General features: G+C 43.1%; 1 protein-coding gene across 1 annotated transcript in view; it reads right to left on the bottom strand.

Annotated features, from left to right (window-relative positions):
* LOC147102690 (dynein axonemal heavy chain 9-like) overlaps positions 1-22,314 on the bottom strand; it is a 394,408-nt gene that overhangs the window by 151,908 nt on the left and 220,186 nt on the right. The window contains exons 22-25 of the mRNA XM_085963406.1: positions 14,948-15,112; positions 11,861-12,001; positions 11,257-11,427; positions 3,724-3,846 (exon numbers count right to left, since the gene is read on the bottom strand). Coding sequence (XP_085819532.1) covers positions 3,724-3,846; positions 11,257-11,427; positions 11,861-12,001; positions 14,948-15,112 — 600 coding nt within the window. The remainder of the gene's footprint in view (positions 1-3,723; positions 3,847-11,256; positions 11,428-11,860; positions 12,002-14,947; positions 15,113-22,314) is intronic.

Below are 22,314 nucleotides of genomic sequence, written 5' to 3'. Positions count from 1 at the left end.
AGCCGCCTTCCTGAAGTGTTGCAGTCTTTTGCTATAACTGAGTGGCTTGTTAGGCCATTTCAGAGGGCAGTTAAGAGTCAACCACATTGCTGTGGGTCTGGAGTCACATATAGGCCAGACCAGGTAAGGATGGCAGATTTCCTTCCCTAAAGTGAACCAAATGTGTTTTTACAACAATCCGGTAGTTTCATGGTCACCATTACTGACACTAGCTTTTTATTCCAGATTTATTCAATTGAATTTAAATTCCCCAGTTGCCATGGTGGGATTTGAACTCATGTCTCTGGATCATTAGTCGAGGCCTTCGGATTACTAGTCCAGTAACATAACCACTATGCTACCATACCCATCATTGTGTAAAGCATTACCTCCAATCAAGAGGACAACTAGTAACATGCTTCCCACATCTTGCAAGGGGAGTTGGGGAAGGGATTGAATGACCCTCCCTCTCCAATTTTTCCTCATACTCCCACTGCCTCTCTGATAGCTTTAACTAAGACTGGAAACTCACTGTGTACCGAATTGCAGCCACAATGCAACCGCTACTGTGCTATGCTCAGGACAGGGTTCAGAATGAATATGGGCCGGCTAGGCTGGCACCGGCAATGAATTAATATCAGTGGAAGCATGACTGGTCCAATTGAACAGTGAATGTGTTCCAATGCATACCCACTGCACAGTGCCTCACAGCCAAAAAGGTCCTTTTGCAGACTTTATGCAACGGGTCTCAAACATCACTATGGCTGGGAATTTCATATAATCTTACAGCACAGCAGAAGGCAGCCATTCAGTCCATCGAGCTATCCAATTAGCCCCACTCCCCTGCTCTTTCCCCACAGCCCTGCAAATACTTCCCCTTTGAGTATTGATCCAATGCCCATTTGAAAGTTGTTACTGAATCTGCTCCCACCACCATTTCCTCGGAGCTGCTCCCGCTCCACTGCCATAGCTTTGCCAAAAGTACGGAGGAGCCTCGTTTATGCGCGTGAATGCTGTTTCCGCTGCATTTCAGGTGAAGTTGTGAAGGCGGAGCGGGACCAGCTCTGAGGAAATTTCCGACCTACGTGGAAGATACATGAGGAATACACTGGGGGCAATGCTGCCACATGGCCGCACTGCTGTCTGGAGCTCCCGCACAGGCCACTCACCAGCTTCACAATAGCGTGGGAATTTGAAAAAGGCTGCACAGCCTGTTAAAGGGGCCACGTACCCCCCCCCCCCCAAATTAAAGGGGACATGGATTAGGGTGCATTCTAACTCTTATCCCCGAGCGAAAAATGGGTGCTGGCAAATCAGTCACCCGTTTTACACCTCACCCAATTTCTTTTCCACCGGCTTCAATAAAAAGCAAAATTGGGCGGGATGCAAAACGGGCTTCCGATTCACTATCACCCATTTTTCGCCCGGAGATAAAAATTAAAAATGACCCCCCTTTGGTTCTGCCGCTGTTTTTTACAATGGACCAGTTCTTTTTGCCAAACCCATAGCCCTGCAGCTTAGAACCAATTTCGGGTGGCATTCCCGCAGAGTACAGAGGGAAAGCTGTATTGACAGAGGTGCCAATCTTTGGATGAGACATTAAAACCAAGGCCTGGTCTGGCTGTTCTTCTGGTTGAAGTAGACTTCAAAGATCCCATTCATAGAAACATAGAAGATAGGAGCAGGAGTAGGCCATTCAGCCCCTCGAGCCTGCTCCGCCATTCAATGCGATCATGGCTGATCATCCAAATTCGAAGAGCATTAGTTCCCTTGGTGTCTTGGCCAATGTCCCTGCCTCGACTAGTGCCACCAGAAGCAGATTAACTGGTCACTCATCTCATTGCAACTTGTGGGATCTTGCTATGTGAAAAGTGACTGCTGCATTTGCCTGCTTGACATCAGTCTCTGCACTTCAAAATAATCCACTGCTTTGAATATTTCTGAGACATGTGGTGAGGCAATATATAAATCCTTTTCTCAGAAGATACACGTCCCAAACGAAACGGACCTCCTTCACTGCTTAGTCCTGCGTTGGGCTGACAGCTTTTCCCATTTATCACTACTCAGAGAGTAGCAAGTCATTGAAATTGGTCACAGATAAATAGCTGTTGGCATCACCTTTGTGTACAATAAAGAGACAGTGATATCAGTGAGCAGATGTACAGCTCTAACCCTACGTCTCTTAAGAGCCTAAACACCTGCCAGTTGTACATAGAGATTAGTGTCAAGGCTGCACATCCACATAACTAGAGAAAACCTGTTAATCTTCTGCCACCCGAGAAATGGATTCTCGTCTTACTGTCTTAGCTTTTAAAGAGTTTCAACACCAGCAAAACCTTTTTTGTTTTAAAACCAAATGGTCAACTTTGGTTATGTGCTGAGGTAATGCACCACTCTGCTAAAGTGAGACCCCCTCCCCCAACATCACAAACATGCGCATTATGCATTACTGGGACATAAATTGTAGAAAGTGATATTTCGCCTCTGCATAAGGCTATTACAAGATCAAGCAGGCTGGACCTCCTCCCCTTCATCCTATGCAAGGCTCTCCTTTCCACTATCTCTGCAGCCAACCCCTGCAGAGGGAGAGTCGAGCTGGTAAGAGAGTGCACTCCCAGCCATTGCAGGCAGCACAAGAATGGTGATCCAACTCAATGGCAGTCCCGACGTGGTGCAGTATAATTCCTACCCAGTTACCCCGTCAAAAACAATACTCTGATCCTAATACATGCAACAACACCTGTATGCACAATGCCCACAGACTCGTCACCTCAATGTAAGCTCCTGGAAATGCTTTGTAAGCAAACTGTATAACAGCTGCACAAATAGGTAAGCCAGTGTGAAACGAGGGGCAAATTTAAAGGGGAGGGCAGTGATGGCACTGATTGTTGTTGGGCTCAGGTTCTATAGCACCTCTGCTGTGATCCTAAACAGTGAGTGTCAACAGCCTATTTGATTGTGATGGATATCACAACCAAGCCTGATCCTGTTGTCACCCAACATCCACACAGGCACACTTTACAGCAGGGGATGACAGGATAGTAACCAGCAGTTGGATCCCTGGCAGATTTTGCCCATCCCATAGCTCATGGATGCAATATTCACTTCCCATAGTCCAAGAGTACTGACGCCAAATGCAGCACTCCAACTGCCACCCCAGTTGTACACCAGCCAATTCAGCGCAGTCCGGGGTGAACCTAGGGCTCTCCTGGTCTATGGTGCTCACCTACTCAACGGGCAGGATGTTAATCAAATGAGTCAATATGCTTCATGAACCAGCCTGCAATGGGGACTGGTGAATGAATCATGCAGGTGAAATGAGCAATATTATATTAGAGAGAGGCCCCACTATGGAACTGTTCAGATTGGACTGTGACCAATTGAATGCATATTACTCAAGTGTCTTCAGATGGGTATTATAACTGAGACATGGGGGGTTAATTTTTGACTTCCCTGCCTGGGTGGGAAACTAGCAGAGCAAATCGCTCTCCCATTATAAAACCCACCTCATTTTCATTGTGAAAATGGGGCAGGTTCTAAAATGGACTGGTGATCCACTCCCTCCATCACATTATCACCCAGGTGGTGAAGATAAATATTTCCCATGAGGTGTTCAAAATCCATCCTCTTCTTATCAGAACTAGACTCAGTTTTCAGAAAAGTAAACATAGTAAAGTAGTGGACCTGATGGTCTGGGTCTGTGATTTCTATATTGACGGCAACAAAAGAGTAAGAAATTTATACCTTAATGCCACCCCACGATTGGTTGGAAAGGAAATCCACAGGACTAGAGACTCCTGGCTGGGCTGGATAACGAAGCAGGAAGTCCAGTTCCTTTGGGTTAATTTCTTTATTAATCAGAAGAATCTGTCAAATTGAGGGGAACAGAAAAAGACAGACATACAAATTAGTGGTTCCTGTTCATTCCTCTGCAGTATCTATCTGACAAAGCAGTGATGGCTCCCACAAGAACAGATGTTAATTTACAACCGGTGAGGTAAAAGTTCAAATCAGCGCTGAGACAGCCTTGCTTCCACAGTGTTACCTTTTTAAATTAACATCCTAAATGCTAATGCAGCACAAATTTCTCATTTTTGACTTCTCCCCCTGGAATACATTCCTTTCAAATTTTATTCTAGCATTCTTACCTTATCATCAACAGCACCATGCCAGTGAGTCACAGCTGGTATTTTAAGAGCAGTCAGCCTGCACGGGACAGGGTTGTCTCATCTCAAATTATCTCAAAAGCAGAAGGATACTCAATGGAGCAGTACACTCCAAACCTGCGGCAAGAGAGCCCCAGGTGGGCAGAGGAAACGAATCAAGGACACCCTCAAAGCCTCCTTGAAAAAGTGCAACATCCCCACCGACACCTGGGAATCCCTGGCCCAAGGCCGCACAAAGTGGAGGAGAAGCATCCGGGAAGGCGCCGAACACCTCGAGTCTCTTCACCGGGAGCAAGCGGAAGCCAAGCGCAAACAGCACACATCAACCCAAGCACCCCACCCACCCACCCTTCAACCACCGTCTGCCCCACCTGTGACAGAGACTGTAGGTCCCGCATTGGACTCATCAGTCACCTGAGAACTCATTTTTAACGTGGAAGCAAGTCATCCTCGGTTCCGAGGGACTGCCTAAGAAGAAGACGACGACACTCCAAAACACTTCTTCTTGTACACTTTAACTTTTCAAATTAAGAATCACTTAAATGTTAGGAGAAATGTTGCTTGGTGCTGCTCCATCGTGGTCAGGTGCAGGCTTTACATGTGCTCAGCCAGTCAGTCCTGGAATCAGAATTCTTCCCGTTTCTTGAATACTGATTCAAATCAGACAGCAATTAAATAACACCATAGTGGCTCATTTACTTATGGCAACCTGTTCTTCTCTCACACCCTACCTCAATTTTCTTCTCGTGGCCCATGCTCAGGTACAGTTTCACAGGTGGCAGAAGCTCTCTGGCGCTTTGTCCAAGTGGCCATTCTCCATGCGCGAGCCTAAACAGTATCAGGAGGCGGTTTGATGGTGGGGCGGGGGCATCACAGCCAAGCTGATCCTGTCCTCATCTGACATCACACACAGACACTTTTTGGTGGTAGTTACTGGATAGTGATCAGGAGCAGCAACCCTGCCAGATCTTTTTATCTCCCTCAGCCCGAGACAATGACGCCAACTACGCCACCAGCTGGTATCAGCTAACGCAGCACAGACTAGGAACTGAAGCCAGGGCACAGTGGAATTTTCCAATCTAACAGGAATTGCAGCTATGAATCATTGTTGAATGCTACAATATCCTACAACACAGCAAAATAAAATTTGCAGATATGCACAGAAGGTTGATCTGCTTTGAGTCCATTGCAACATTAATCTCTCTTTCTGTTTCAGATGCTGCTTGGCCTGCTATTTATTTCCATCATTTACTGTTTATAATTTCAGATTTCCAACTTTGCCATTTTACTTTCTATGATTTAGCACCAGTGTGTCCAAACTCGCTATGGGAGCGGACAGATATTAATAACCAATTTTCACAAGTTGACAGCAAACACTGCTGAACTCCCAATCTTGTCAAGCAATTGGATTACATTGCACACCTTATTACAGACTTACATTAATCCCATTGATACAAAGTTATTTCACAATTATTTATAAAATTGAGTTAAACTAAGTCAATTGGCAATCTTGATTGTCACAAGATTTTGCATTAACTAGTGACAGATGATCTGTAGACACACGCTTTACCGCAACCCTATCTGTCAGCATTTCCTTGGTTACTTTTAAAACCATACATGTACATAATATATACATGCCCACAATTAAGCAGTGAGTACAGGCAATGTCATTGGAGTGACTGGGACAAGTTACCAAGCTCCATATGGGGAGAGGGCAGAAGTGATGAGATCTCTGAAACTCCCAGGGTTAATGCCTATCTCCTGCTCTTGATTAATTTGGCTGTAGGCCTCAGGAACTCCCCTGTTATTTCATCAACATTTTAAACCAGGACATTCATAATAATCAACAGAAGTAGAGAATAAAAGTACGGTGCTTCCTCTTTAAGTGGCGCAACCTCATTTAAATTTGAAATAAAAAGGATAAGATTGAGAGCTGATATATAGGTTAATGTTGCTCAGGGAGACCCTGTGGTCAAACCTAAATAGGTACAGTGTCATTAAATAGAGATGCGTGCTGGGGAACAGGAATGTGGGTCACTGCAAAGGGAACTCCACTTTGGGAATTAAATTTCTTTGTCATCCACTAACAACATGCTTGTCTACAATATTCCCATGAATAAAACAGCATTTTAAAGAAAAAACAATAGGAATAGAATATTGTAGCAGAGAACTTGGCTTTAAGCACGTCTTGCAACATCGGATTAATTCAGTGTAGAGAAGATAACACTTTCAACAAGGGACAGATTACATGGTCAGCAATTTTTTGAGGACACCTCATTTCTGGTGGATTCTGCGATAATGACGGTGAGGAATGACATGCTCAAGGCAATGAAATATCCTCCTCCATTTTAAGCATCCCCTGTTTGGGTACAGAACCAGCTAAATGAGCATCACATTTCCCTCTGGACCTCTCCAATAACACACTTCAACCTCAAGCTTAAAGAACACCTATAACTCCAACAGGACAATATTTCCAGTTTCCATAGCAGCCAGCACTAGAGCCTTTCAAAGTGAAGCTGTCCAATTCACACTGAATTATGGGTAATTTTGCACTGTTGGCTTGGGTTTACTGGGAACTTGTTGGCCATCAGAGACAACTAGGCAGTTCCATCTATCTAGGATTGATTTATGTTACAAAGTTGAAAGGACAATTGAAACCCCTCCTGAAAAATGCACTTCCAGTATTAAAAAAAGCTGCTTCCAATACCACTCGAAAGGCTTGGGATTGCCGTTTCTAAAAGTACTTCAAAGGCAGGGCTGTGGAGCGGCGGAGTGCAATTAGAGGGCCAACGCACAGCATCACAAGGTGGTAAAATATTTTGTTCATGCCTGTCATTGCACAACACAGCCAGAGGTCCAGGCACAGTTCTGATGGGCTCTCCCCCAGCCATATATGCGCATGGCGAGTTGCAGACTTGGTTGTCATATTGTTTGGAGGTCAGGTGCATCTCCATGGGACAGGAGGGAAAACAGATGTGAGTGTCTCCCAAGGTCGCTTGGAAATACTTCCGGTCAGTTACTGTAAGACACAGACCAAAGCCTTGGTACAATTTACCTGACACCACCCCCCACCCCCGCCCCACCCACTCCTTTGCCTTGGTACAGGAAGGTATAAATGGAAAGGGATCTGTGCTAGAATTAACAAACACTTATTTCCGGCTTAGCAATGGCTTGTAGAAGCACTAAGATCACTGCATCCCAGAATCCTATTGGACCACATGAAAGCGACATTATACAGCAACTAAAGCAGTGCAAACTGCAGGTGTTCAGCTCAGTGTCCTGTGCTCCACAGGACTAGTATATTCCTTTCTGCACTGTTAAGCTTTACTTGATGTTAACAAGGAAAGACATGAAAGCACAACAACATGAAACATTTTGAGTTCAATGACTTTTCAGATACTGAAATGATATTCAGGCAGATCCAATATGGGTACAATAATGTTTTTGTATCTGAGTCGGAGTAAAGACATCTAATATTTCAAAATGTCAACATCAATTCAAGCAGATGCTTACAAAGGGCATTTTGAATGGACCTTCAATGAAGTTGGTATACGGCATGTGATATCAGACAGCGCACCCATCAACCTATTAGGTTTCCAGACAATGTACAACCATGCATTTGTAGAATGCTGTGCTTCTTCAACAAATATTTAGAATTGTTTTATTTAAAAGAATCCATAGTATTAAATAACAGTGAGGCTTTACATCACCTCGGATTGGCTGTGTGTAGTGATGGGTGGTACAAGCAACAAGACTGCAGGGGTAATGGCTACAGTTTGCTTTCATAGCACAATAATTTTGAACCTTCCAAATATTTCAATGGGTAAATATGAGCAACATATATCTTGGAAAAACAAAAGGCTCAGAGTTAGTATGTGTCGTTCAATGGTTCATATTAGCCATCATTAAGGGGCCTTTCTGAATCAGCTTTTCTTTTGCTACTAAGTTTCCATCGTTCAGACGTAGTGTTATTTTAACCTAAAAAATATTTTATTCTCCATAAAGTGTGAGTTCTCTTTTGCACAGGGAAGCAAAGATAAAAGCAGAAAAACAGCAAAGGAAATTCAGAAATTGAACATAAAAACAATTAGCACCTCCGTTCAGTCCGTAAGCATGACCCCGAGCTTCCGGTCACCTGTCACTTTGGCCGCAATTTTGCTGGCGCTCAGGGTGGACTTGGAGGCGGGTCAGAGGTTAAATTCGTTTTGATTGACGGCGGGTACCGATCCTGCTGTCAACCCGCCTCCAAACAGTTTTCCCAAGTGCCGGGCCCCTGATTTGCGAATGGACCCGACACCTAGTGGCGAGAAGCGGGTTAAAGTATTTTTCAGCCTGTTTTTGGATTTTCCCACTTCTGGGTCGGGTTTCCCGACACCTTGGCAAGTAAGTGTGGCGTGTTGTGAGTCTGCTGTAATGTTTGTGGAATGATGACAGCTGCAGAAGTGGTGTGAAGGATCCAATGTTGCACATGGTGAGTTTCAGAGCAAAGAAAATGTTGGTTACTGTATTTTTAATACATTTACAGATATCTTCAGCTTACAAGTTTTTAAATCCATGTCCAGTGCCATCTCATTGGGAGAACCTCTCTCACCAGTGGCAGATCGCTTCTGTCACCTCACCTGCAGCTGCCATCTATTCCAGCCTATGGAGGGAGTCATTGGAGAGCCTGGGTGCAAGAGGTCACCTTTGTGCAGTGATTGTCAGTGTTTGCAGCACCTCAATGCTGTCAAATAATGAGAAATCAACTGTCAAAATAAAATTGTGCATGGTCCCTTTAAGGAAACCGGCAGATGATGTGTCATCAAATGACGTCATCAGACCAGCTTCCTGTTAATTGGCCGGCAAGCCTGCAGAGCGGGCTTAACAAGGTCAATCAAGGGAAAATCACGTCTGTGGAGCGGATGCAGCTGGGGGCGGGACTGGAAGCCAGAAACCAGCTATCCCGCACTCAACCCACCTCCATTAATAAAATCGCGGCCTTTAAGTCTCTGCTCCACTCCCACTCTGGCTTCGGCCTCTTACACTGTTCCAACAAAGCTCAATGTAAGCACAAGGAACAGCACTTCATCTTTCGATTAGGCACTTTACAGCCTTTTGGACTCAACATCGAGTTCAGACCATAACCTCTGCCCCTATTTTTTCACATGGCAGCTGTTGATGATTCTGCCATTCCCAGTTACACCACTTCTAGATTCATCTCTTGTTTCTTTACCTGTCCCATTACCTCTCCTTCTGCTTTGTACTATCATCTCTTTTGTCATTTAATCTCTCCTGCCTTCCACCCTATCACAGACCTTCCCTTTTGTTCTTTCCTCCCCTCCCCCCTTTCCCTGTCCCTGCACTTGCTTAAAACCTGTTACATCTCAAAATGTTTCCAGTTCTGACGAAAGGTCATCGACCTGAAACATTAACTCTGTTTCTCTCTCCCCAGATGCTGCCTGACCCGCTAAGTATTTCCAGCATTGTCCGTTTTTATTTCAGATTTTCAACAGCCGCAGAATTTTGCTTTTGTATTTTGTATCTTTTGAGAAAAAAATTAAGCTAAAAGAAAATGAAGATTCTCTTCAGAGCATCTGATACAGATCAAGAAATTATTCTAATGAAGACCTACAATATTAATTTTCACATTTTCTGATTACAAGTTCTGTGATTATCCACCATTTTCTGTTTTATTACTGTATTATAGGTTTTTGCACAATTCAAGAATGATTCAGAACAAATGTACTTTTGTCTGTAATCACTCCGTCAGCAATGAATCACAACACAAATTACAGGAGCCGTGCTTCTTCGAAGAAATATCGCAAAACAGAGCACAAAAGGTTGGATAAAAAAGTCTTAAACTAAACTCCAGTTACCTTCTTTCCACACAGTGTTTTCCCCCTTCAAGGCACTGACTTGCTGTGGTAAGGTTATAAATGGCACCAGAGAATTCTTCAGTACATCACCCAAGTGGTCATTCTACATGTATGAGCATAGACAGTGAGTGCTGCAGGTTATTCAACTCTGGACACCTTGACACCTGAGCTCCTGTTCTCACCCAATACTCACCCATATGCTTTTTTTCAGTATGAGTCAGTGGACATCAATAAGGAGCGAGAACCCTGGCTGAATATTCCTCTCAATAGTTCAGGCTGATAGTCGCACATAGGAACAGGAGTAGACCATTGAGCCGCTCGAGACTGCTTCACCATTCAATGAGATCATGGCTGATCTGCGACCTAACTCCATACACCCGCAATTTGGCCCATATCCCTTAATACCTTTGGTTAACAAAAAGCTATCAATCTCTGATTTAAAATTAACAATTGATCTAGCATCAATTGCCGTTTGTGGAAAAGAGTTCCAAACTTCTACCACCCATTGTGTGTAGAAGTGTTTCCTAACTTCACTCCTGAAAGTTCTGGCTCTAATTGTTAGACTATGCCCCCTAGTCCTAGACTCCCCAACCAACGGAAATAGTTTCTCTCCACGTACCCTATCTGTTCCCCTTAATATCTTGAAAACCTCCATCAGATCACCCCTTAACCTTCTAAATTCTAGGGAATACAACCCTAATTTGTGTAATCGCTCCTCGTAACTTAACCCTTGGAGTCTGGGTATCATTCTGGTAAACTTACGCTGCACTCCCTCCAAGGCCAATATATCCTTCCTAAGGTGTGGTGCCCAGAACTGCTCACAGTGCTCCAGGTGTGGTCTAACCAGGGTTTTGTGTAGCTGTAGCATAACTTCTACCCCCTTGTATTCTAGTCCTGTAGATATAAAGGCCAGCATCCCATTAGCCTTTTTGATTATTTTCTGCACCTGTTCATGACATTTTAATGATCTATGTACCTGGACCCCAAAGTCTCTTTGGATCTCCACTGTTTTTAGCTTTTCACCATTTAGAAAGTACCCTGTTCTATCCTTTTTAGGTCCAAAGTGGATGACCTCGCATTTGCACCCTGGCTGAGATCAGCTAACGCAGCATACAGTGGAAAGAATTTCTGGTAACACTATATCCACTTATATTATTAGGGAAGCCAGGCTCCAGCACACAGGGATGGCTTTGCAAGGGAGAGTGTTAAAATGAATGTGGGATTAAATGGAGAGTTGTAGGATAGCTCTTACTTACCTGGAAGGTAACCTGGGCCGTATAGGTCAGCTTGTCACATTCGAACAGACCTCTCGTTGTATATTGGAACACAGAAAACGTGATGCTGTCAATCAAATGGGCCACTCTCTGCTTGAGTACTTCATCAGTTGGTGCCTTTTTCACAGCCATTTGGAATACAACACTAAAAGCCTGACGAAAACAACAGCAGAATTTATTAGCAAATTATGTTATTGAACATTATATCACCTGCAATAAAGTCTTTATTCTATAAACATGTCAAACCCTAGATTAGATTTAGCTCTCTATTCTTCACTGGCAATTTAATATCAAAAAGCAGTTTCTTTCTGAAACATAAAATGAGTAGCATAAAATCCCTGGGGAGTAATTCTTTGATCACACTCTAAAGCAATGAATTTTGTACTTATGGCTTTTCTTACCAAATCTGATAAGATTTTGACATCTGACCCTTTGTTTTCAATACAATAATGTGAAAGGACTTGGTACAATGGGGGGAAAAAATCAAACCACATTTAAAAATCACGACTGTTTATTGAAGTCATTCATCTGCTAAATTGACCAACAGGGAGCGAAGGGAACATCTGGTGGGCTTGTACTGGCATACCTTCAAAGAGAACTGGTACATGGGATGGATTTTATTGAGGTCATTCATTATGAAGTACAATAGAGAAGCTCGGCCTGCAGCAAGTCGGTAGTGCTCACGAGCCTCGTTGATCTTAAGCTCCGTTACCTTGGCCTCTTTTACCTGTATTAAAAAGGAGGAGACGGTCAGATGGTGAGAAACAGGTGATTTTACTTAATGAGGCAACCGATCTATTCGCAGGATGCGACTACAGACTATTCTGAAAAGTGCCATTTGGGGAACTATTTGCCCTGTACTTCAGTTTTCAGGTGCAGAAGGACATGTTCAAGACAATTGCCATATTTTGAGATGTCTCATGCAGGCCCCAAGGTGATGAGAGCTCTCTCCTGCTGAAAGCATCAATGGTTCACATATGGATATCTGAAAGTGCAATGCTCCAGCACTTTAAACAGAAGAATTATCCGCCTATCAGCAGACACTTTCCAAGTCCGCACGGACCTGAGATTCAGGTGTACAGATGGAAGGGCTGTGTGCCACTGCAAATCTGAGGTGTGCTGACCACACGAGTCGCTCCTTCCATACCTGGGCCCCACAAACATTTATGTCTTGTAGCCAGTCCAGTTTGTTTGAGTTGCTTTTCACTGCAGAAAAATGCAAACAATACAATTCAAAAGTTGTGGCTTCTCACTTCACAGCTGAACGATACCTACGTTTTAAAAATCTGTAAACATGTAAAAGGAGCAGGACCCGGGGAGAGCCTGATAACGGCAGGAACATGCAAACATTTTTTCCCCTGCAATTTGCCGGTCAAATAGCTCCTCAATGGGACTTACCTCTGAGGAGTTTAAACGATACCTTTTAGTGCAGTTACAAAGTGAGGCTTGTCAGCAGAGAGAATTTGGGGGGGGGGGGGCAATCCTCTCTCATCTTCTTATGTTCACATGCACGGTTCTACTTTCTAAAAATATCCATTGCTCCTTTGAAATAAACAATGGGCCGGATATTCCGATCCCTCCGGGTGTGTGCGGGCTGTGTACACACCCGTAGGGACACTGGAAATGCCGGTTTCAGGCTTACGAAGCGCATGCGCTGAAAACCGGTATTTCTTGACAGATCGGACGCCTGCCCTGGAGAAGGGCCTCTGCGGAGGGAGAGTTCCACTTTCTGGAGACCCTCCGCCGGCAGAAATCCCTTAGAAATCTTACACTTGGTAAAAGCGCAAGGCCTGCTTTTACCAGCATAAGATTTGAAAAAAGTAAAAAAAAACTTTTTTTCACTCATTTATCATTTAAAAATACTTTCAAAAGAGGTAAGTTTATTTTTAGCCCCGTAAAAAACTTTAATTGTTTTTTTCAAAAAATTACATTTTTGTTTAAAATATTTAATTTATTGTCATTTCAACTAATTTTAAAAAGGTGATTTTTTAAAATGTTATTTAATGTTTTAAAGTGTTTTTGGGGTGATCTCCATTCATATATTTGACAGGTCTTTCTGTCAGGTGTATGAAGGGAGATTCCCTTCTTTGATTGGCTCCCCATGGCCCACATGATCCCAGGGACACTTGCAAACCGCCTGCGCCCCTGAGGTATGGGGGCCTTGCGCACTTGGAGTTGGAGAGGCCCAGGATCAGAACTATATGCACCTTGGGAGCCCTCAGGTAAGTCCGTAGATTTTTTTCAGATCGGAGGCCTCCGCACGCAGGAAGCCTCCGATCAGAAAATACGGCCCATTATTTTGCTCCAAGGCTTTCTCCCCAAAAGTCACACGCATGCTCTGTTTTCGGGGCTCCAATTTACCAAATATCTCTCCAATACAGAACGCACGACTAATTGGAATATCAAAGCAGCTAAAATGCAGCCAAATGCCAAGGGGAAAAAAAAGAGTATGCAAAGATTCTGGGTCTGAAATGACACTGTGAGATGCTAGAGAATAAATGCTTAACATTTGCCTCTGAAATGCTTCTCTATGATACGGTTCCATTAAAGTAGTGCAGAGTAATTTGAGGAGAATAGAGTATGCATTAGTGCAATAGTATCCTCGTCGCATAATTTCAGGATCTTTGAGAATTAGACCCTTTGTCCAGTCACTCTTAAATTGCCACTGACACACATTCTGACCTAGAAATGATTGGCATGGTCAAGGGAGGCAGCAGGGAAAACCTGCCTTTCTGCAATTTATTATCTTAATGAACCTTACACAAAACAAATTGATCTTGTTAACTATATTGTATATTCCGAGAAAACAAAGTGTCTGGCAGAGATGTTAGATATCCTCACCAACACAGCTTATCCTGCTCTTCTGAACACGCACTTCTATAACATGTACTTCTATAGCATATATACATCTTTCAATTCCTGACCTGTATTGGTGGAATTCTCAAGCCAAAGTGAGGAAAATGGATCAAATGGGGGTCCTCAAATGGTCACCATTACAACTTTAGAAGTCATTCACAAACTGCACATTGGGGTGCAGAAATTCCAATCAGAAGGTTCACATCTGAATGTTTAATGCACTTGTGCGACATCCCTACATCTGTGCTATTTTACACCGACATTAACCTGTTTACAATTAAATGGCGTGTGAATTATTCCGCTTGCAATTTGGTCTCACTGAGAAAAGATCATTTTGTGGAAGTTTTAAAATATCTTACAAGAGTTAATCCACAACCAAAAGGCAAAAACTGCATATTACACAGCAAATTTAGAGAAAATTATTCACTTCTTTTTCATATGCTGTGATGTGAACTGGCTGTTTCATTAATACTGCAGAGGACACTTGGAACTCAGAAGCTAAATAGGCCAGATATTTATGCAAAAAAGAATGTCCAGTTATATTCAAGCATTCCTAATCCACGTATTAATCTGGGCTAATAAGCAGGCTGCTTGCCAGACTGAACTCTGAGGAATATAGATAGTTAGCCTTGGCAGAAGACATTGTAAATGACATGTTATTTTAGTTCCTTGTAAACTGGCTACAGTGTTCAACAAGTTTCTCAAACAGACTGAGAATTAATACATCCCCTGTCTTATCATAAATCACTTCTAACTATGTCTGAAGGCATATTCTCTGTCTAAATGACAGTCTCTTTGCAGCCTAACTTGGGCTCACCTTCTCTTCAATCTCAGCTGCAGTCCTCTTGGTGGTCTCCAGGTTTTCTACCAAGGCCGTGTCTCCGAGGAAGTTTCCAGAAGCAGAGGAAAGGCGGGAAAGCAGGTTGTCCTCCAAGGTTTTCAAGGTGATTTTGAAGCCATTTTGCTGCTTTGTGAGGTTGGACTACAAAGAGAATACCACAGAGTCTTCAGTCATATTTTAAGAACATCAACTGCACCACAAGAGCAAAAGTTGCAAGGAGACAAGCCTTTCATGAAAGCCTCAGTCTATTAAAATTACAAATGACTGCAAAAATGAGGTTACTGTCTGCACTATACAATGCGTGTTTGGTGATTGCATTCCAACATCACTCCTGTGACCTAATTAGAAGATCAGAGCAATTACAGAGTGCAGAATTTTTATTACTTTGCTAATTAGAATGGGGTCAATAATATATTATTCATATCTTCACTGGAGTGGAACAGCACTTTGGGGAGGAAAAGCATACACTGATTTACATCTGTTCCAATATTAAAAATATTGAATGAGCCACAAATGACAGGCCACAACAATATATTTGAATTATTACTTCCTTGGGCAAGGAGATAAGACAGGGGAGTTCTACACAGAATCTACAGCACAGACACAGGCAATTTGGCCCAACTGGCCTGTCATTGTTTATTCTCCACATGAGCTTGCTCCCACTCTAATTACCTCTTCGACCCTGCACCGTCTCCCTCTATTCCCTTTTCCCTCATGCATCAATGCTATCTCCTTCAACCAGTCTGTGTGGCAGCGAGTTCCACATTCTCAGTATTCACTCTGTAAAGAAATTCCTTTAAAATTCTTTCTTTGATCTATTAGTGGCTTGTATTTATGCCCCCTTGTTCTGGACTCACCCACAAGTGAAAACAGTTTCCTCACAGTTTCGCTATCAAGTCCCTTCATAATTTTAACAACCTCTATCAGGTCTTCTCTTTTCTAGAGAAAAGAGCCCCAGCCTGCTCAATCTTTCCTGACAGTCGCATCCTCTCAATTCTGGGAATGTCCTTGTAAATCTTTTCTGTGCTTTCTCCTTTGCTTCAATTTCCAGAATTGCACACAGTACCCCAAGTGGGCTGTAACCAAAGTTTTATACAAATTTAACATTACCTCCCCTGCTTTTGCATTCTATTACTCTGGAAATAAACCTAGCACTTTGCTTGCACTCTTTATGGCCTTATCAACTTGTGTTGCTACTTTTGGAAATTTATGTTTCTGTATTCCCAGATCTCTTTGCTGAAATACCTGTAAAATAAACCCAGCAGATCTAACCTAATTCCAGAAGAATGCTCTTAAATAAGGCACCACATGTCACTCTGAACGTTCTCTAACTGTTGCACCTTTAAATTCTGACTGGAATGAGGCGCTCGATTAACATCCACTAACATTGCAGCAAATGGCTTCTTGGTTGAGTTGCTATGAAGGCCTTGATTGAGGCTTAAAACCATAATCATCAATCAAGGCAATGGTAGCATAGTGGTAATGTTACTGGACTAGTATTCCAGCAGACCTGAACGAATAATCTATAGAGACTGAGAGTTCAAATCCCACCACAGCAACTGGGGAATTTAAATTCGAGTTCATTAAATAAATCTGGAATCAAAAAATGCTATTAGCAGTAATGGTAACCATGAAACTACAGGATTGTCATAAAAACCCATCTGGTTCACTAATGTCCTTTAGGAAACAAAATCTGCTGTTTTCCCGGTCTGGCCTATATGTGACTCCAGACCCACAGCAATGTGGTTGACTCTTAATTATCCTCCACCACCTTCTCGAGGGCAATGAGGGAGGGGCAATAAATGCTGGCCAGGTCGGTGACGCCCACATCCCAGGAACAAATAAATTTTTTTTAAAAATCAACATACTGTTTAACTGTGTAAACCACATATAGGAGGTACATCTTCCTAGAGAGCAAATAATAAAAATGACAACAGAGAAGGTCATAGACTTAGGTAGCAGTGGGGAAATTAAAAACCAGAGCGTGTCAGGAAGGGGCAGAAGGTATGGAGTAAAAGGTAAAGTAATAAAAAGGGCAAAAGCAGGAACTAAGTGTCACAAAACATATTTGAAAGTTCTCTATCTGAATGCACGTAGCATTCGTAACAAAATAGATGAGTTAATGGCACAAATAACTACATATGGGTATGATCTTGTGGCCATTACAGAAACATGGCTGCAGGGTGACAATGCCTGGGAATTAAACATACCAGGTTATTTAACGATCAGGAAGGACAGGCAGGAAGGAAGGGGAGGTGGAGTGGCTATGTTAATAAAGGAAGGAATCACTGTAATACAGAGAAATGATATTGGGTCAAAAGATCAGGATAATGAAAGAGTTTGGGTGGAGGTAAGGAATAATAAGGGGAAAAGAACACTAGTGGGCGTAGTCTATAGGCCTCCGAACAGTGGCAACTCTGTTGGACGGAGTATCAATCAGGAAATAGTTGAGGCTTGTAATAAGGGAACATCTATAATTATGGGGGATTTTAACTATCATATTAATTGGACAAATCAAATTGGGCAGGGCTGCCTTGAGGATGAGTTCATTGAGTGTATTAGGGATGGGTTTCTTGAGCAGTATGTAACTGAACCGACCGGGGGCAAGCAACCTTAGATCTGGTCCTGTGTAACGAGACAGGATTAATTAAAAATGTCCTAGTAAAGGATCCCCTTGGAATGAGTGACCATAACATGGTTGAATTCCATATTCAATTAGAGGGTGAGAAGGTTGGATCTCAAACAAGCGTGCTAAGCTTGAATAAAGGAGACTATGAAGGTATGAGAGCGGAATTGAGTAGAGTGGATTGGGAAAATAGATTAAAGGGTAAGATGATACATGATCAGTGGTGTACATTTAAGGAGTTATTTTACAACTTCCAAAAAAAATATATTCCACTGAGAAGAAAAGGGTGTAAAAGAAAAGACAGCCATCCGTGGCTAAGTAAAGAAATTAAGGATAGTATTCGACTAAAAACAAGGGCATATAAGGTAGCCAAATCTAGTGGGAGGATAGAGGATTGGGAAAACTTTAAAAGACAGCAAAAAATAACAAAAAGATTGATTAAGAAAGGGAAGATAGATTATGAAAGTAAATTAGCAAAAAATATAAAAACAGATAATAAGAGTTTTTATAGTTATATAAAAAGAAAAAGGGTGGCTAAAGTAAATGTTGGTCCCTTAGAGGATGAGACCGGGAAATTAATGGTGGGAAATATGGAGATGGCAAAAACACTGAATGAATATTTTACATCAGTCTTTACAGTAGAAGACACTAAGAATATCCCAACACTGGACAAACAGGGGGCTAAAGGGGGGGAGGAGCTAAACACGATCAAAATCACTAAGGAAGTGGTACTCGGTAAAATAATGGGACTCAAGGCGGATAAATCACCTGGACCTGATGGCTTACATCCTAGGGTCTTGAGGGAAGTGGCGGTAGGGATTGTGGATGCATTGGTAATAATTTTCCAAAACTCCCTGGACTCGGCAAAGGTCCCGGCAGACTGGAAAACTGCTAATGTAACACCCTTATTTAAAAAGGGCAGTAGACAGAAGGCTGGAAACTATAGACCGGTTAGCCTAACATCTGTGGTAGGTAAAATTTTGGAGTCCATTATTAAGGAGACAGTAACAGGATATTTGGATAATCATAATTTAATAGGACAAAGTCAGCATGGTTATATGAAGGGGAAGTCATGTTTGACAAATTTGCTGGAGTTCTTTGAGGAAGTAATGTATAGGGTGGATAAAGGGGAACCAGTGGACGTAGTGTATTTAGACTTCCAAAAGGCATTTGACAAGGTGCCACACAAAAGATTATTGCTTAAGATAAAAAATCACGGGATTGGGGGTAATATTCTGGCATGGATAGAGGATTGGCTATCTAACAGAAGGCAGAGAGTTGGGATAAATGGTTCATTCTCAGACTGGCAATCAGTAACTAGTGGTGTTCCGCAGGGGTCAGTGCTGGGTCCCCAACTCTTTACAATCTATATTAATGATTTGGAGGAGGGGACCGAGTGTAACATATCAAAGTTTGCAGATGATACTAAGATGGGAGGGAAAGTAGTGAGTGAGGAGGACATAAAAAACCTGCAAGGGGACATCGACAGGCTAAGTAAGTGGGCAGAGATTTGGCAGATGGAATACAATACTGGAAAGTGTGAGGTTATGCACTTTGGCAGGAAAAATCGTAGAGCAAGTTATTATCTTAATGGCAAGAAACTGGAAAGTACTGAAGTACAAAGGGATCTGGGGGTCCTGGTGCACGAAACTCAAAAGGTTAGTATGCAGGTGCAACAAGTGATTAAGAAGGCCAATGGAATGTTGGCTTTCATTGCTAGGGGGATAGAATATAAAAATAGGGAGGTATTGCTTCAGTTGTACAAGGTATTGGTGAGACCGCACCTGGAATACTGCGTACAGTTTTGGTGTCCATACTTAAGAAAGGTCATACTTGCTCTCGAGTCAGTACAAAGAAGGTTCACTCGGTTAATCCCGGGGATGAGGGGATGGACATATGAGGAGAGGTTGAGTAGATTGGGACTCTACTCATTGGAGTTCAGAAGAATGAGAGGCGATCTTATTGAAACATATAAGATTGTGAAGGGGTTGGATCGGGTGGATGCGGGGAAGATGTTCCCGATGATGGGTGAAACTAGAACTAGGGGGCATAGTCTTAGAATAAGGGGCTGCTCTTTCAAAACTGAGATGAGGAGGAACTACTTCACTCAGAGGGTGGTAGGTCCATGGAATATGCTGCCCCAAAAAGCTGTAGAAGCTACATCATTACATAAATTTAAAACAGAAATAGACAGTTTCCGAGAAGTAAAGGGAATTAAGGGTTACGGGGAGCGGGCAGGAATTTGGACATGAGTCTAGGTTCGGATCGGTCATGGCCATGTGGGTAGCGGAGCGGGCCCAGGAGCCGTGTAGCCTGATCCTGCTCCTATTTCGTGTGTCTAATTCTGTTAGATTCAGGAGATGGTTCTGTGATAGTGGATTGGGGGTTAGGATCAGATCAGCCATGATCTTATTGAATGGCGGAGCAGGCTCGAGGGGCCGATTGGCCTACTCCTGCTCCTATTTCTTATGTTCTTATGTGCTAATCACAGTGTTGAAGCAAAATAAAATCACTAAACCCCCCCACCGCCCCCCTCCCCCCCAGAAGGCGCTGCCGATAAATGGATTGAGCGAAGTGGAAACAAGCCATAAAGACTCGGAAGATCCGAGGGTGGATCTCCCGAGTTTACTGCTCTCAGTAGCGATGGCAAAAGAGAATGCTACACTTGTCCTCAGTCATCTGGAATAAGAGAGGGGAGGAAATATATCATCTAATGGTCTGCTTCTGATTGCTGTTACATGACCCACGTTGGCGAGGTTATGTATTTAAACAGGATTGTTTCGGCTGTGCTGTTGCTTTAAGGTCAAAGTTCAAGCCCAGGTTCACACAGGAATGCGACTGGGACAAGGTAACGTAAGGTGGCCAATGTCCATGAAACCAAATCTTCTCTTTTGAGAGGAAAGGGAGGAGTAGGAAGAAACAAAATCCACAAAAGTGAAAACGTTCCTTTGTAATGAGTCTAACCAAATAACAGAGAAAAATGCCTTTTTCATTTTCCTCTTACTTACATGGCATTTTAGAACTTGTAGTGTCCGCGTATCAATAACACACGGACTGCAGGAGAACGGTAATAACAGGTGTTTACTGAACAGAGGGTATGCTGGAACTGAAAGTACAGAAGCCTGCTACTGCTTTATATACAGGTGTGGTCACTGCCGGTACTACAGTATAAAAGCAGTTCTCTCTTAAAGGTACATACACAACAATTCCTCCCCTTTTAGATAAACAGTACATAACATTCATTTAACAATTAAATAATAACTAATTACAATTACAATTTTCTTTGTACATCAGCTGAAAGTAATCATTTATAAATTCAGTCTTTGAGGAGGCTTCCTGATCCTGTCTGGATAGCGCCTTTCTCGAGTATCCTGTTCTTGCGGCGGAGTCGATTCTGGCTCATTGTCATTGGTTGGTTCCTCAGCTTCCAATACCACTGATTCTGAGGTAGACGCAATCTGTACTTCGGGTTCATCACCAGGTGCGTATGATCGTGGCATGGGTTTGAATTGTTCCTGTGACTCTAGAATCTGATCAGCATGGCGTCTCACGATGCTCTCTCCAACGTCCACTGTGTACATTAGTGGTCCCTGCCGTGTGCATATCGTTCCTGGCTGCCATTTTTCTGTTCGGTAGTCGCGGGCCAAGACTGGTTGCCCTCTCTTGAAGCTCTTGGTTGGCTTCTCATTGATGTGCTGGAATTGCTTATTCTCAACATCTCGTCTTATGTTTGGTTTGAGCAAATCCAGGCGACATCTTAACCTTCGGTTAAAGAACATCATGGCTGGAGCTTGGTTGGTGACTGCATGTGTAAGCATGTGTAAGCAAACAAGAAATTATCCACCTTGTGTTGCAGTGGTATATTGTCATTATACATCGCCTTTATTGCTTTTTTAAAGGTTTGAACAAACCTCTCAGCCAATCCATTTGTGGCTGGATGATATGGGGTGGATTCCTCAAAAACCTCCGGAAATCCTCGGACACAAACTGTGGTCCATTGTCAGAGCAAATCTGTTCTGGCAAGCCATTCCTGGTGAAGATGGTCTGTAGGACTGCAATAGTTTTCTCCGTGGTGGTGGAGGACATTTTGATGACCTCTGGCCATTTCGAATGTGCATCCACGGCGATTAAAAACATTGAGTCCATAAATGGACCAGCAAAATCAATATGTTTCCGTTGCCATGGAGATGAGGGCCACTCCCATGGGTGTAGCGGGGCCTGTGGTGGAGCATTTTGGACTTTCTGGCATCCTGTGCATCTCTTGGTCATTTCCTCGATTTCTTTATCGATTCCCGGCCACCACACAAACGCCCTGGCTAGGCTCTTCATTTTTACCCCTCCCAGATGACCCTCATGAAGCTCATTGAGCACTCTATCTCTCAACTTGGGTGGAATTACCACTCGGGATCCACACATCAACGTCCCCCGGCACACTGACAGCTGTTCTCTCCTTGGCGAGAATGCTGGCAACAGTGAGTCGCCATGTGCTGGCCATCCCTTCACCGTCAAATCATAGACCCGAGAGAGTGTCAGGTCATTTTGGGTTTCCTTCTCTATACTTGAGTTTGTAACAGGTAGACATTCGACTATGGTCGAATGGAATATCTCAACAGGGTCCACTGCAGGTGCTTCCTCCACCGTAGGCAGCGGCAGGCGCGACAGCCCATCAGCGTTTCCATGCTGTTTTGTGCCCTTATACTCTATGTCGTATTGATGT

This window comes from Somniosus microcephalus, chromosome 21, assembly GCF_052327205.1.
Source record: "Somniosus microcephalus isolate GS21.2 chromosome 21, FLI_Smic_1.0, whole genome shotgun sequence".
Classification (NCBI taxonomy): Eukaryota; Metazoa; Chordata; class Chondrichthyes; order Squaliformes; family Somniosidae; genus Somniosus; species Somniosus microcephalus.
This window is presented reverse-complemented; position numbering and strand designations above follow the sequence as displayed.